This window comes from Siniperca chuatsi, linkage group LG11, assembly GCF_020085105.1.
Source record: "Siniperca chuatsi isolate FFG_IHB_CAS linkage group LG11, ASM2008510v1, whole genome shotgun sequence".
In the NCBI taxonomy this organism is placed as follows: domain Eukaryota; kingdom Metazoa; phylum Chordata; class Actinopteri; order Centrarchiformes; family Sinipercidae; genus Siniperca; species Siniperca chuatsi.
Genome location: NC_058052.1, coordinates 7314067 through 7328506, shown reverse-complemented (window position 1 = coordinate 7328506; position 14440 = coordinate 7314067). Strand labels below are relative to the sequence as shown.

At 43.7% G+C, this 14440-nt stretch overlaps 2 protein-coding genes and 1 long non-coding RNA gene across 4 annotated transcripts; 1 reads left to right on the top strand and 2 right to left on the bottom strand.

Annotated features, from left to right (window-relative positions):
- Nucleotides 1-2124: 2124 nt before the first annotated feature.
- LOC122884483 lies at nt 2125-7004 on the top strand. Of its 2 annotated transcripts, XR_006379891.1 has the most exons (3): nt 2125-2139; nt 6056-6237; nt 6497-7004. It is a non-coding gene; the product is annotated as an uncharacterized LOC122884483 (long non-coding RNA). The 2 variants fall into 2 exon arrangements; XR_006379890.1 differs by lacking the exon at nt 2125-2139 and having other exon boundaries at nt 5461-6237.
- Nucleotides 7005-9823: 2819 nt separating this feature from the next.
- Nucleotides 9824-10847, bottom strand: vent (ventral expressed homeobox). The gene is made up of 3 exons (XM_044214738.1): nt 10591-10847; nt 10296-10495; nt 9824-10080 (listed from the first exon to the last, which is right to left on the bottom strand). The coding sequence occupies exons 1-3, from the start codon at nt 10742-10744 to the stop codon at nt 9832-9834; spliced, it is 603 nt and encodes a 200-aa protein (XP_044070673.1). The 5' UTR covers nt 10745-10847; the 3' UTR covers nt 9824-9831.
- A 1461-nt stretch (nt 10848-12308) lies between these two features.
- Nucleotides 12309-13636, bottom strand: vox (ventral homeobox). Its single transcript, XM_044214737.1, has 3 exons — nt 13147-13636; nt 12825-13057; nt 12309-12717 (listed from the first exon to the last, which is right to left on the bottom strand). Exons 1-3 carry the CDS (start codon nt 13493-13495, stop codon nt 12478-12480), a joined length of 822 nt encoding a protein of 273 aa, XP_044070672.1. The 5' UTR covers nt 13496-13636; the 3' UTR covers nt 12309-12477.
- Nucleotides 13637-14440: the final 804 nt, after the last annotated feature.

Below are 14440 nucleotides of genomic sequence, written 5' to 3'. Positions count from 1 at the left end.
AGCTGTTTACCCCTGGACACAGTCTTTGCACTAAGCTAAACTAACCCCCTGCTTGCTCCAGCTTCATGTTTAGCATACGGACATGACTCTTGGCAAGAAAGCAAATACGCAGAATTTCCAAAAACACAAACTATTCCTTTAAAGTTACATGCATAGAACTTGAAAATGTCTAACTTTTGTGACTCCTGATGTATCAGAAATGACACCATGACGAAAGACAGGGAGTACACCACGTTTCAGTGGGATTGTTTCATTTTTTTTCTACAAGCAAAACTTATACCATCAGGCTATAAAATTGTGGCCTTAAGCATTGATTGTGTAGGACACAAGGCTGTTGATTGACCTAGGTTTAGCTGGATCTGAACCTGTAAAGTCTTTTTGGTCACCCAGTAATTAGCATTAGCTGCACAATTAAACTACTGTACTTAATGAAAAGGATACATCATTTACACAAAAACTCTAAATTGGTGTGATGGATTGCTTCGCAAAAGCCTCACCCTAAAAGTTCATGCGTCTTCTGTCAAAACTTCGACTGAGCGATTGTAACTTTTCCAGTGGTTAAAAAGCTACAAACACATTCCACCTAACGCGAATTAAAGACATTATGCTGTTCATGCAGAATAATGAAGCATGCTCCCTGTTCTCCTGAGAGAGAGTTTTGTTTAGTGTGGAGGGACAAGCATGCTCAAGGGGGCCTGGGCCCTCATCAGCATTGCTGAGCAGCGGGGTGAGAGAGAGGCAGCGAGAGAGAGAGAGAGAGAGAGAGAGAGAGAGAGCGCACTGGGCAGACCCCGCTGGGAGCGACCTGGGGACTCGCAGCCTTTTGAAGTGGTAATTTGCCCCCGAACCCAAGGGAGGGTTGCCAAAATTGAAATGTCTTTTGACGACCACAGACAGCCACCGTTGTCGTCTGATTGAGACACCTTCAGGGAAAGAGAAAGCGAGGGAGACGGGGAGGAAGAGATTGAGACATAGACAGAGAAAGTGAGAGTAACAAGGACAGAAAAAGAGTAGCCACACTGGATTTTTTTTGTTTGATCTGACTGTAATTACTGTTAAATGGCAACATGCTTAATTCCATCATGACCATGTGGTGACATGAGCCCTAATAAGTTCTCCATTGAGTACTTCATGGATTTTACTGCTAGCTAAGTCTTTTAATGGTATGATTTTCTCATATGTAAAATGACCATCTTTGAATAGTGATGTCTCCAGGATGTCTATAGCTATTGAAAAAAAAGAAGAAAAACCTCCCAATATGCCTGCAATCATGGAACCAAAGCCTCTGCTGCTGTTGCTCTTTGTCAGTAACTCTGCGTCAGATACAGTAAACGCCTGGATACAGCCTTGAATCATATGAGCGCATGACGCTAACATGAGAAAGCTTGAGGTCAAACATTGCCTGGTTTCCATTACAGCTGGCTGTGAACCACAAATAGATTCCTGCACATTGCAGAGAGCAGAGAAAGACAATTTACAAACATGCAAGCGGTAAAATTAAGCCGGAGGAATTCATTTAAATGTAAAATGAGGTTATGCAGTCATAATGTTCACGCCACACAAAAGTGGTGAGGCAGTATTGGCTTCTATTGGTTTGCATCTGTTCACTTTTAGCTTGCTTAGCTGTGTTTCAGACGCAGAGACTAACGCTGGGGTTCACAGACACAACTGACCTCCTGTAATCATTGTTTTATTCAACTGCTTTTCGTCATGCTCCATCATTCTCTTCCTCCCATCCTCAGCCTCCTCTCTCAGACATACACACACGTGTGCAGAACAGATGAAAAGAGCCATAACCGCTCAGAGGTGAGGAGAACTTTTAGCTTCTGCATGCTTCACGAGCCTCCTATTGGCAGCGTGGTGGCCCGACTCCCCAGAGGACCTGGTTGAGGTGCTTGTCTCACCTCCACATTGGCCTTATTCTGTCAGACCCCCTGCCTGGTGCAGATTGGCCCCTACATGAGGGGCCCAGGGAGTCCACCCCCCCCGTCTCCATCTGTTTAACTGCATCTCCAGCATCCTGCACCAAAGCACAACACAACAAGGGAAATGGAGGGAGGGGAAGCTAAAATTCACTAACTGCTGAGAAAAGGAAAGGAAGAGGGAGACACAGGGATTCAGACTCACAGCCTCCCAGAGGTGAGCAACAAAGTAGCATTTTCAGATCGAAAAGAATGTTATAATAATAGCAAGCGCTAGCATTGGCCCAGCTATTGAAAACATTCTTTGTATCTAAATGACCTTGGACCAGTGTGCTTCACGTAGGAGATGAAGGCAGTTCTATTTCATTGTTCAGTATACACTGCAGTGAATGCAATACTGTGTTTTCCTAAAGTTAATACATGTTCAAAATTCAATATTTCATGCTATTTTAAACCATGGCTCCTTTTTATAGTTCAGTATTCGTCTTTAAATTTGGTATTTTAGTTTAAAGTGTTAATATTTGCTAACAAGCAAAGTAGCACTAAACACAAAGTATAGCTGATAATAGACCAAAACATTGGACAACCTGAAATCTTGACTAGGGGCCAGTTTCACAGACCGGTCTGTTGTGTTAGGCCAGTCTTGTTTTTGCTCTTAGATTAGTCTAATGCAAGTTCCACAAAAATAAAGAAAAGCCTAAGATGTTAGCCTCCCTACCCAGGGTTCCCATGGTAACAATCAGTACCACTCCAGAAAAGGGGAAAACATGACTCATAATTTGTGGTTTTATAACAATATTGTGGAGTGAATAATGAGAAGGGAAAGAGTTTTTAGACAGCCGAGAGATCCGCTGGAAATAAACAGCAGTCAGGACATCACCAGTCGTTTTCATTTGTCCAAAGAAACTATCCTGAGCCTGTCTGATGAGTTAGCAGAAGAAGTGAGCACTGCCACATTAAGAAGCCACAGCATCTCAGCTCTGCTGCAGGTCTGCACTGTGATGAGATTTTATGCTACTGGAAGTTTTGTGAATTCTTAAACTCGGCTGAATTTTCCCAGTACAGTTTTGTACTTAATTTACCCAGAATTCATAGCAAATCAATTCTGCTTGCAATAGTTAATAACTAGACAGCTTTGTGCATGTTTTTAGTTCAAAAAAAGCACACATTTACCCAGAATTCCTAGCAAATTAGTCCTACTTGAGATAGTCAACAACTAGTGCTGGTGGCACTAGATTAAAAGTCAGGGGATCACCAGAGTCATTAGGATTCGACATCTGGAGACCACAGATATCTGAACCAGATTTCATGGCAATCGATCAAATAGCTGTCGTGACATTTCACTAAAAACCAAAAATGTCAGCCTCATGGTGACATTAGAGGAAAAGCAGTCACTAAAGGCAGTAGGCTTTATGTACAAAATCTCATGGCAATCCATCGAATAGTTACTAGAGATAACTAATAACTATAACTACAGATCCCTGACTACAACTATATTTGACCAAAGTGATGGACCAACTGACAGACTGACTCAAGCTAAGCTAATAATAATATCTTCAACACACTGGCTTGCACTAGTATATATCTAGAAAGTAATTTGTACCTTATTTTTTCCTACAAACATACAAAACTGCACAGCAGGTATTTTTGAGTCAAACGTGGTGTTTACCGAGCGCACTGAATCTCCGTTTATTGCTAATGAGCATAAAATTGCCCCAGATTGCCAATTCAAGCCCAAAGACAACTACAGGTGTTTGTTGTGTTACAATTCAGGAAATAATCATACCCTCATCCTGTCAAAATGTCAAATCCACGTTTTTTTTGCCTCTGAAATGTTGTGCTGAGTGAACTCGCTCCTGCTCCGTGGCAGATGCGTTTAGATGAACAAGCAGCTTTTGTTGCCTTTTTTCTGGGGAGTGAGACATTTCTGCTTAACTCTGCAAATTTGCCCCGCTCAAATGAAACACTCTGCAAAAAAAACCCCAAAAAAACAAAAAAAAACAAGACTGGATTTTAAAAGCTGCATGTTAAAGTGTACCCAATTAAAAGCAGTCCCTCATGAGACGTGGAGGAAATGAGTCTGACATTTTGATGAAGGGGGAAGTGCTGCAATAGAGTACACTTGTTTGCCACTGTTGGTTTTAGCCGTTTGTTTTGCAGCCCAAAGGAGTACAGAGGAGAGGATGCTGTCCCTTGGATTTACTGTATAAGTACAGTACATGCAGATAACAGTAAACACGGGTTCTCCATGACTCCTGCATACTCCACCGTCAGAGCACAAACATGCCATTGCTCATCAGCCCTTGATCAAATAGTTTTGTGTTGAGCTCACCAAAGGGGCACGGCTCACAGCATCACTCACACACTGTCAGTGTGGGTCACAGAGTGTGCCACTCATTGTAGTGTCATACATTGTAACACTTACCTAAATATGATTCTGAGTACATTAAAACAAACATTTACAATTGCATTATACTGTATTCAAATAGTGTTTGACCTCAGACAGCTGCCAGTCAGTGCCGCCACCAAGTGGTGCTTTGGAGGATTTATATTTATGTCTGACTCGTTGGAAAAAGGTCTAAGCTTGAATGTAGCAAATAACACATCATTCGAATAATTTAGTCTGCATTCTACAAGTAAAGCCACTGTCTTTACGGTCACGTGCATACAGCACACATGCCCAGCCCACATGGCCTTACAAGACCCCACGAGCTACTGAAAGCCAAGTCCAGAATGCCGTATGTACATTTTCAAACCTACGACAAAGAAGCCAATTGAAATATTGTTCTCCATCATGTTTGCGGACCTTCACGTCTACAGCACAGTGCATAAATCCCTTACAACACATGTACTATAATTACAGTACTGGAGAAATTAGAATTAATTCATTAAACAGTCTTGCCTTCTTTTCCAGGCTTTAAAGACAAAGTAAAACAACTCATCTGTACACCAGAATATTTCAGGGTTTCGTCGCACCATTTCATAGAAAATTGACCCTCTTAAATCAACAAGTGTGCACAACAGAAAAATCTATTGTGACTCACTTTCCATTTCAGGCAGCTCACGTAATCTGTTTTCCTCTTGAATGTTTTTCAATCTGAATCTCAACTGTGCAACTAAAGATCTTTGGTTTTTAGATAAGCAAGATGTAACCTATGATTCAGGCCCATACGTTTGTTTAAATGCATATATGGCCCTAATTATGGTTTTATATATATATATATATATATATATATACGTAATAAAATTTATTTTCAAACAATTTCTCTTCAAACTTCCATAAAATCTTGCTTTTGATGAAGTTAACACTACAACACAGATGAATCCTGTCGATGTAGAGCACATCAGCCTCCTATATGATTGTCTTGGGGCAGCGCACTTTTTATGTTAATATGTTATGTTAATATATGATTTAACATATGCGATGATAACAAAGCAAAACATGTATGCATTGACCAAAACTCAACACCCAGATATAGAAAATGCTTGTAAAGATTTGAACATCAGGCATCTCTCCTTGTGGTGCTCATCATCAGTCACAGTGTGGTGTGAGATGACTTCTACTGGGCCAACGTGATCATCTAAGATAGATCCTCCTTTACCGAACCCTGTGATGAATGACTGCTGCTCTTAACGGTGCAAACTCAGAGGTTGAGAGAAAAGAGCACAGTTTCATCTTCGGCTGGTTGCACCGGCCTTGACATGCCATAACACTCCCCACGCTACACACTACACAAGCCTGGGTGTGTTTGCATGAGTGTGTCAGTGTCTCACTTCAGCACACCCTGAGAGTCCTTGCCTGGAGACCTTGAGTGCAAAAACGCAGGGGGGCCCCCCTCTTCTGGGAGAGAGAAAGAGAGCAAAAACAAAAAAAAAAAACCCAAAAAAAAAAACCCTGAACAGATAAGAAACTTGTCCACCGGCAGGAACGAGCTGTCCTGAACGTTTCCCCTCTTCCTCGCTGTGCCTCTGACGTCTACAGCGGGTGCCAGATAGGAGATAACAACCGCAACAAGTTGGCTGTTAACTAGAGTGATTTGGACATAACAGACAATGAACTTTACGTAAGCATCCGAGATTTGTGTATCAGTGTAGTGAAGTGAACAGTTTTTGTTTTTTTTTTTTTTCTCCAGAGGCATCTGTGGTGTCCGCAGGTGTGTCGCCATGGCTTGAAACCAAGAAGGGAGGATAAGTGCTGAGTGAGCACAGACAACAGCTACTTTGTCTTTCTCTAACATCTTCAAGGTCCCTGTGGACGGATAAATGGCCAAGAGGAGGTGTGTTCCCAGCAGAGACTCATCTGGAGCTTTACACGGTAAGTCCTCTTCACGCCTCATTCATTTTATAAACTAATTCATTTAATTGTTTAAAAACTAGAAAAATGTCATCCAAACATTTACTTAGGCTTTTTTTTTTAAAGATAAAATATGTATTTTGTTTCATTTTCATAACCAACAACCGAAGCCTGCTGCCTCTAGATGTGAGACAGTGAAAGAATATGTGAGTTATTACTTCTGTTGTCTGTGCAGTCGTGTAACTGACCAGCTTTTTTTTTTTTCATCCCTGCCCTCCAGGCTCCAGCGTGCAGCGACAGGGCAGCACGGCTCTTTGCACTCGCTGTTCCTTTTTCCTATGCATATACCTCTTTCAGATGTAACTTTAAAGAGGCATAGGGCATGGGAAAATGGGGCTGCAGAGGTATTCCACCAGGCAGACAGCCATTTCATCATCCTCTCCGCATGACAGCTGACCTCAAAGAGCGCACACACACACACACACACACACACACACCCCGGGCTCCAGCCTGCCATGGACTTACTGTATAGAGGAAGACTGCAAAGCGCACATTCTGACACACTGACCACGGGTGATTTTTGTGTATCTGTGATTCGTTTTTTTTTTCTTTTTTTTATGTAATATCATAACTCAAATTTCATCATATTCATTCATGATGACATTGTGTGTGTGGAGTGAGGTGTTATTGCATTCTTGCTACATTATTGTTGTATCGTTTCAAACACCTGTTTGCCTCTGAATCATTTGTTTGCTGTTGTTTTTGAATAAAGACGTCTTGGCATTAAATACTGGATTTGACATTTATGCATTCTGACTTTTTAGCCTGTAAGTAACAGGGTCTTTAAGTTGAGGAGGCTGAATTAGACAGTAAAGACATTTGAACCATTTTATTTATTATTCTTACATGCACCAGAATGACTTAGAGTGGTGATACACTAGGCATTTTTTTGGGCAACTCTGATGGGCAACAGTGCCCAAGAAATTGCCTCAGTATTGCTGCTTTAACCCCATAAATTAACAGATTCTACAATTTTCTTCACCTTTTTGTTTGCCACTAAGTGTTGTCATTATACATTGCCAATTCTGCCCAGTGTGTCACCACCAAATAACTTAAAAAAACACCAAAAGGGTCTACTAAAGCTTCCATTTGTGCTTATATGTTTTTCAAGCCTAAAACGAGACTGTCAGCATACTATATCACATACATGGAATTATCTATTTCACTCACAGTAAAAGTACAAAAGTATTACCAGCAAAATGTACTTAAAATTAATCAATAAAAGCACTGGTTCTGTAGGAAAATGGCCCTTGTGACTGATATATATGACATTATTAGATTGTTGATGCACAAGGGCATAAGTAACATGTCACTGCTGTAGCTGCTTGAGGTGGAGCTCGTTTTAACTGCTTTATATACAGTTTGGTAGTTTAGTCCAGTGGTTCCCAACCAAAGGGGTCGGGCCCCTCCAGAGATAAATCTGAGGGCCGGTTAGATGATTAATGGGCTAGGAAAGAAGAAAAAACAAAAAGTTCAGCTACACTTTGGCTTGAATCTTTGCTTTCTTTTGTGAAAAAATGGATAAAACTGGAAAGTCTTTGTGCCTCAAAGTGTTATTTTAATGAAACCATCTGAGAGGTTTAAAGGGGAAATATCTGCTGGTGGAACTCATAAACCACTGGAACCGCTGGTTTAATCTTTAGCAATGCATTATATTATATACACTTATCATATGCTTTTTTTTATATGTAAAAACTTAACCTGCAACGTAACCAGTTAGCTACTATATCTGTCACATAAGTGCAGTCGAGTAGAAAGTAAGAAATGTAGTGGAGTGGAAGTTTAAAGTGGCATGAAATGGAAATACTCAGCATAATGCTTGTCTACTTTGTTACTTTTACTTTCCACCACTGACAAAAGGGGACTTGAGTTATTAAACTACCATTTGTAACCTCTGGGGGTTTTCAGAATTGGCCACACTTCTCTTGAGTGTTTAAAAATAAATAAATAAATCCAAATCCAAAGGCTAAGTCTACATTTAGAGCAGTTGAAAGAATTCCCCTGAGAGCTGCATACTGTAAGCTTAATTTCATCACTGCAATCATCAGCTGATGTTGTAGATCTCATTAGCAACCTTTGGCCTCTCCCTATCATCCAGTCTTGGCTCCAGTCTGTCTGCTGCCATCCAGCTGCAGCCTCAGAGCGACTGTTAGCGCCTCTTCACCTAGCCGCTCACCTGATTCAAAGGGATCACTCATTGTCATTCAAGCCACCAATTCTTTGCCCTCTCACATTAGATCATTTACTGATGTTCATGTTGCCATTAGGGCCAGGAACAATCCCAGGGAATGCTGCAGACTGAGGCCTAGCACTGTGTGGTGCTTTGCATAGAGGCGCTGCATAAATGAATATATGGTCCAGTAAGACTTTAAATGAATAATGTTCTTCTCATTACAGTAGGAACTGATGCATGGCATTCTAATCGTCTCCTTTGGTAATTGTGCCTCCTGGTGGGAGGCGTCAGTAGTTCTTTTCTTTTTAAATGTACTTGCACATGCAGGGAGCAGGCCCTGCTGAACCTCCTTGGAATCGGGAGTGTGGCTTCTAAACGCAAAACCTGCCAAAGATCCGACTGACGCAGTCAGTGTCTGATGGAATCACTCCACCAGCGGGTATTTCCTATGCTGGATCCGAATCGCAAATTATAAGCGAACAAGGCACAGCCGCTTTATGACAGAGAGACTCAATCAGTTACCTATTTAGCCGGGGCCACCTAATGACTTTAACGTGAGGCAATATACACCTTAAGCAGACTTGAGGGCGCCATCCCTCCGCGTCTCTCGAGTAAGTGCGAATTGTTCAATCGAGAGACAATAGAGCTCACTGGATCTCAATGATCCAGCAGTTACCGCCGCTTTGAAGTCCTTTTGAAGATGCAAATCTACCAGGAGCACAGAGCTATCACAGCTTGGAGTCATGCCACCGGACGCCAAATGAAAATATTTGCTTGCAGCAGCCGGAGACAGCATCTTTTTGTCTCTCTGTGATAGCCCCGAACCGTGCCTGCAGATATTCTAACAAATAAGCGACCTGAGTGTGACAACCTTCTTGTCCGTGAAGGTTTTTCAAAGAAAGGAAAGAGGGAGGGAGGTACAGAAAAAGTGGGAATAAAGCACAACATGGTTACAGGCCACATTAACACTAGACCGCTAACCTGCAAAATGCCCATATGTGTACTTCACATGTCATAACCCCAAATCTAATTTTAGATGCTGTGATTGTTTAAATATGCATGAGTAACGGGCTGTACGATATCAGGCTCCAAGTATAACAGCTGGAGAAAATATTGTCAGTATTCCAAGCGAAGACAAAGACGTGAAGAGGCAGCTTGTAGCGTTTGGCTCTGTTTTTATTTGTGGCATAAAACAGAGAGCATTTGCAGCAAATACATTTACATTATTTTTGATCATACAACAATATATACGGTAGTGCTTCAGACATATTAAAAGTTAAAGTTATATTAAGGATATAATCGCTTTTAAGCCCCTCTTTTAGAGAGAGCAACGGGGAAATATCTAGATTCTAGACAAACGGTTTTTTTTGGGGGGGGGGGGGTCAGTAGAAGTGTGGAGGCATGCTGACAGGGTGGGGGCGCTGTTGGTGCGGAGGAGCGGGCAGGGCCGTCCCGCGGAGCGGCTGCAGCTGCGGGTAGAAGCCGCTGCTGGCGGGGAGCTGTCCACGCAGGGCGGGGTGCTGAAACAGCAGAGGCGGCAGCAGAGCGGCCGGGACCGGCAGGAACTCAGGACGCAGATCCTGCACCTCCCGCTTCAGCTTCATCCTCCTGTTCTGGAACCACGTTTTCACCTGGGAAATACAAGGCGGCCATTCACTACATGCTCAGCTGTAATCACTAGTTGAAAAACACACACAGGGAGCCCCACACCGTAGACCTACTTTAAAGTTGCTTTACATAGAACTACACAACAACACAGGCCAACTAATGACAAGGTGCTGTGACTTTCTCAGAGACCTCTGCAGTGTCACAGGAGGCCTCGAGACCCGCTGCAACGCAAACCCACCTGAGTTTCTGAGAGGTTCAGCTTCTCGGCAATCTTCCTCCTCTGCACAGAGCCCAGGTACTTGTGCTTGCTGAAGGTATTCTCCAGTTTGCTGATTTGCTCGGAGGTGAACTTTGTCCTCATCCTTCGTTGCTGGGTGGCTTCCCCCTCGCTGTCATCTCCCACCTCGCTCTCAGACCCCGAAGTGTATCCGCAACTATCTGGAAGGAAGAACAGAGCGTTTTATTCATTTGGTCTAGATCGGTACCTACACAAGACAACACGTTTTAAGACAAAGTTTTATCAGTGAACTTACTGTTTGGCGAGGTCGGAGAGTAGTGGCTTCTTGAGTCCTTTGTAAATTCCTCCATTTCACTATGGACTTTTGAATGACGCGCAGCAGCCCGACCCTGCACACTCGTCTCCTCATAATAACTTTTGGAAAGCCATTCTACAGAGAAGTTTGCCATGTTGTTCCTCAGCAGCGGTCTCAAGGTGTGTGTGTGTGTGTGCGTTGGTCTGTGTTGCTTCACCTTGGGTGACTCTTGGCCGCTATATAGGAGGGACACACGTCTTTATTTGCATATGCAAAGGGGTCTCGACGGAACGATAGAAACTTGATGGCCGTTGTAATTGAGGTTAATAGAGGCTGGGCTGTGGTTTTTCTCACGTTCATGGCTGGCTGAGATGCTCTGGCGCCAGTGAGTCTGAGTATCAGTTACCTGGCATCTCAGATCTCTGCATAAAGTGATTCCGGGCTATATCCGCTACTGAATGCAAAACTAAAATGTCAGATAGGTAGCCCGACTGCTTTAAGCTTTAAGTCCTAATGTCCCATTGGCCAAAGACATTCTTATGTAAAGTATTCCCTGTTCCATGAACTGACACAGTGTATCAAATCATCGTATATTTAAGCCATATGTTGGTGTTTTAAGAGAATTTCCCAAATTAAAAAAAACAAAACAAGAAACTTTTTCAATCAGAATGTCTCAGTCCTGGCTGCTGTCAAATCTGTTATTGATTTTTTGCAGTTGCAGACAGAAGCGCCCAGCTGTCTGAGCATCACGCAGCCTTTGTTCTGGTGTTCTGGTGTGACCGCAGCCAGAAAGCACCGGCGGAGAGTGAGAAAGTTCCGTTTGATCTTTGTTGACCGAGACATTTGCTGAAGGGCCTCAGGGCCCCCCCCACGCCACAGCTGACCTGTGTGACCCGCAAAGCAGCTTCTCCCGTTTTCAAATCAATCATTTACAGCAAAAGTTGCGTTAATTCTTTGTATCTACCTGCCATTTCCCCGCGTTTGCATAAAATGGATTTGGACTGGAAATATTCACATAACGTCCTGAGCCAAATCATCTAGAAGGAAACTGTAAATACAGGCCTGCGACTTGCACATATACACGAACTTTTAATCACCTGTGCTATCTCCAAATCTCATGGCATAATCAGGTTTTAACCGCAGGCCTCAGACGTCGGATTCGTTGGCCACACAAAAGCCCAGACTCTCTGGAGCCGGGCCGCGGGGCTCCCGTCGCAAGTGTAAACTCATCAGTGAGCGGCTTTGTTGGGACTAATTGTTGACCATGATCTCCCCGTTAGCAGGCGTTTGAAGTGCAGAGAGGGGGACAAACAGCGCGTATGCAAAGCAAAGCATATGGCCAGTGTTTGTTGACAGGTAAGGACCCCCAAAAAAAAAAAAATCATGCAAAATCCTCAGTGATTTAATTTAGTATGATTTGTTTGTATGGATAGGTTTGACTGGCCTTTGGCCTCATATCAGCTTGATATTATGAGAGAAGCAAACCAGGAGATCCATACAATGAGTTGTGATAAGAACCTTTAACCTTAATGGACAACCCCCCCAACTTCCTCCCGCCTTAAGATGAAAAACAGGATGGTCTATTCATGTTGAACTAATCCTGCAATAAAGATAATATCATCAGCTGCATCTTTAAGATATACACTGTTGGCACCATGGTAGCCGGGCCTGCATCTAATGGCCTAAATGTTCAACAGTTACAAGGCGGAGTCCAGTGCTGCAGTATAGAAGAAACTTTATTCAGTGATAAATAGACTTTTCTGTAAATTATTTACAACTTTTTTTCCAAATATAATTAAAAAAAATCACACATCAGATAAAAACAGCTCTGGATTGCACTCGTTTGGATTTCTAAGTGTTTCAGTCGGAAGAGTCTCTGACAGTTCTTCAGTAGAAATGTCGGATCATGCGATGAGGAGGGTGCTGAGGGGGCATCTGCTGCCGGAGGACCAGCTGCGGGACGGGGAGCGGGTAAAAGGCCGGGCCGGTCGCTGGGTAGAGGGGTCTCTGTCCGGCCATGCTGTGGTACTGAACCGGGGGCAGAGACTGGAACATCACCGGTGGGACAAGGTAGTCCTGCACCTCCCGTTTCAGCTTCATCCTCCTGTTCTGGAACCAGGTCCTCACCTGAGGGAAAGCCAAAATAAAGTGAGTTCCCAGAAGAATGCAGACTTAGAGATCCCTTCACTGAATGTTACTGAAGCGGTTTGTTTGCGCTGAGAGTCTGGTCTTGCCTGGGTCTCGCTGAGGTTCATCCTCTGCGCTGTCTTCACTCTCTCCCCAGCGTCCAGGTACTTGTGCTTGGTGAAGATCTTCTCCAGCTTGCTGATCTGCTCCGGGGTGAACTTGGTGCGGACTCGGCGCCGCGGTCCGTCTTTCTCCGCGTCGCTTCCCTCGTCCACAGAGAGACACTCGGAGGAAGCTGCTTCGCTCTCGTACCCAGAGGAATACCCGCTGATTTCTGAAACTGAGCAAATGAAAACTCTGGTTACAAACACTGCTGGTGCCCCAAGACTGAAGCGTTGGTTCACAGTTAGGAGGTGTAGGCTTGCTTACTTGGCGAGGCGCAGCTTGATGGATGTGAAGGTGAGCGCAGGCTGGACTCCTGGTGCCCGCTGCTCTCCACTGGCTCCATGCGTCCTGCGGGCTTTGATGCTTTGGGTTTTGGCTGCAGGTGACTCTTGCCATAAGCCGGCGGGCGCGGCTGCACCATGCAGGGAACATGAGGTCTGCAGGTCGGCGCGGCGTGGCTCTGGGCCAGCCAGTCCACAGAAAAGTATTTCACCATGTTCGCAGTGCTGCTCAGTGACCTGTAAATCCGCCAAGTGTCAGAGGGAGCGCGTGGTAGCAGCCCCTGTGCAGGGTCAGCTTTTATAGGGGCCCTGGCCCTTGCTGCGATTTGCATATGTATTGGCCCTTGTTAACGCCTGATCGATCCCGATGATTAGGGGTTAATTGAAGTCTTTACGAAACCCAGTGAGTGTGTGTGAAGACTTGGCGCCACTGTGTCTGTGAGAACCCTCCTGAGCTCATACATTTGTCCGCCCCGACTGAAACGGGGGGGGGGGGCAGAAACAGCTGTATCTCCTGCAGAGGTGGAGACTTTCATGTTGCTGCTGCCGACTGTATGCAGCCGGAGGAAAGGTGACAAAGTGACCATTCTTATTAAGCCTGGCTCAGTTAAGGTTCTCATTTTAAACAATAAAACCTGATTAGTTCATGATTTATCTAATGTCTCACTTAATCAAATGTGTCTCAGAATCAGCTTTACTATCCAAGTGTGTGTTCACATACAGTACATTCTTACACCTAGGGCAGAATGTGTCAAGAATGTCCCCCGAAGCCTAAAAGACATTTCAGGAGCAAAATACTGTACTTCACTGTATTTAGTTCACAACTATAATTACTGGATTTTACACACACAACATGATCAGTTGATAGAATATGCTGCTTTGTTATAGATTACAGCAGTGAGTCGCTGTCCTGTGAGAACCACGTATCTCTAAAGAGTCAACTTTTCATGAGCTCAGAAAAACAGCCCTGTTTTCAGCTTTGCGGATGCGTTTTCTAGCTGAATTCAGAATCCCCCACATTTGGAAATACATGGTTTTCACCGGACAGGAAAGGTATGAAAAATTATAATCTGAAAAGTAACTACAGCTGTCAGACAAGTGTGGTGGAGGGGGAAGTAGCCACAACATTTGCCTCTGAGATGTGGAGTAGAAGTATAAAGCTGCATAAAATGGAAATACTCAACTAAAGTACAAACACCTCACATTTATACAAAGTACAGTACTTGAGTAAATGTACTTAGTTACATTCCACCACTGGCAACAGGTCTATTAAAGAC

Excerpts from the sequence above, each read along its gene's own strand:
- vox (XM_044214737.1), bottom strand. The coding sequence starts at position 13,495 with ATGCAAATCGCAGCAAGGGCCAGGGCCCCTATAAAAGCTGACCCTGCA. Across the intron at positions 13,058-13,146 it reads ATCAAGCTGCGCCTCGCCAA|TTTCAGAAATCAGCGGGTAT; the intron begins GTAAGCAAGCCT and ends TCATTTGCTCAG. Across the intron at positions 12,718-12,824 it reads TGAACCTCAGCGAGACCCAG|GTGAGGACCTGGTTCCAGAA; the intron begins GCAAGACCAGAC and ends GCTTTCCCTCAG.
- vent (XM_044214738.1), bottom strand. The coding sequence starts at position 10,744 with ATGGCAAACTTCTCTGTAGAATGGCTTTCCAAAAGTTATTATGAGGAG. Across the intron at positions 10,496-10,590 it reads CTCTCCGACCTCGCCAAACA|ATAGTTGCGGATACACTTCG; the intron begins GTAAGTTCACTG and ends TCTTCCTTCCAG. Across the intron at positions 10,081-10,295 it reads TGAACCTCTCAGAAACTCAG|GTGAAAACGTGGTTCCAGAA; the intron begins GTGGGTTTGCGT and ends TGTATTTCCCAG.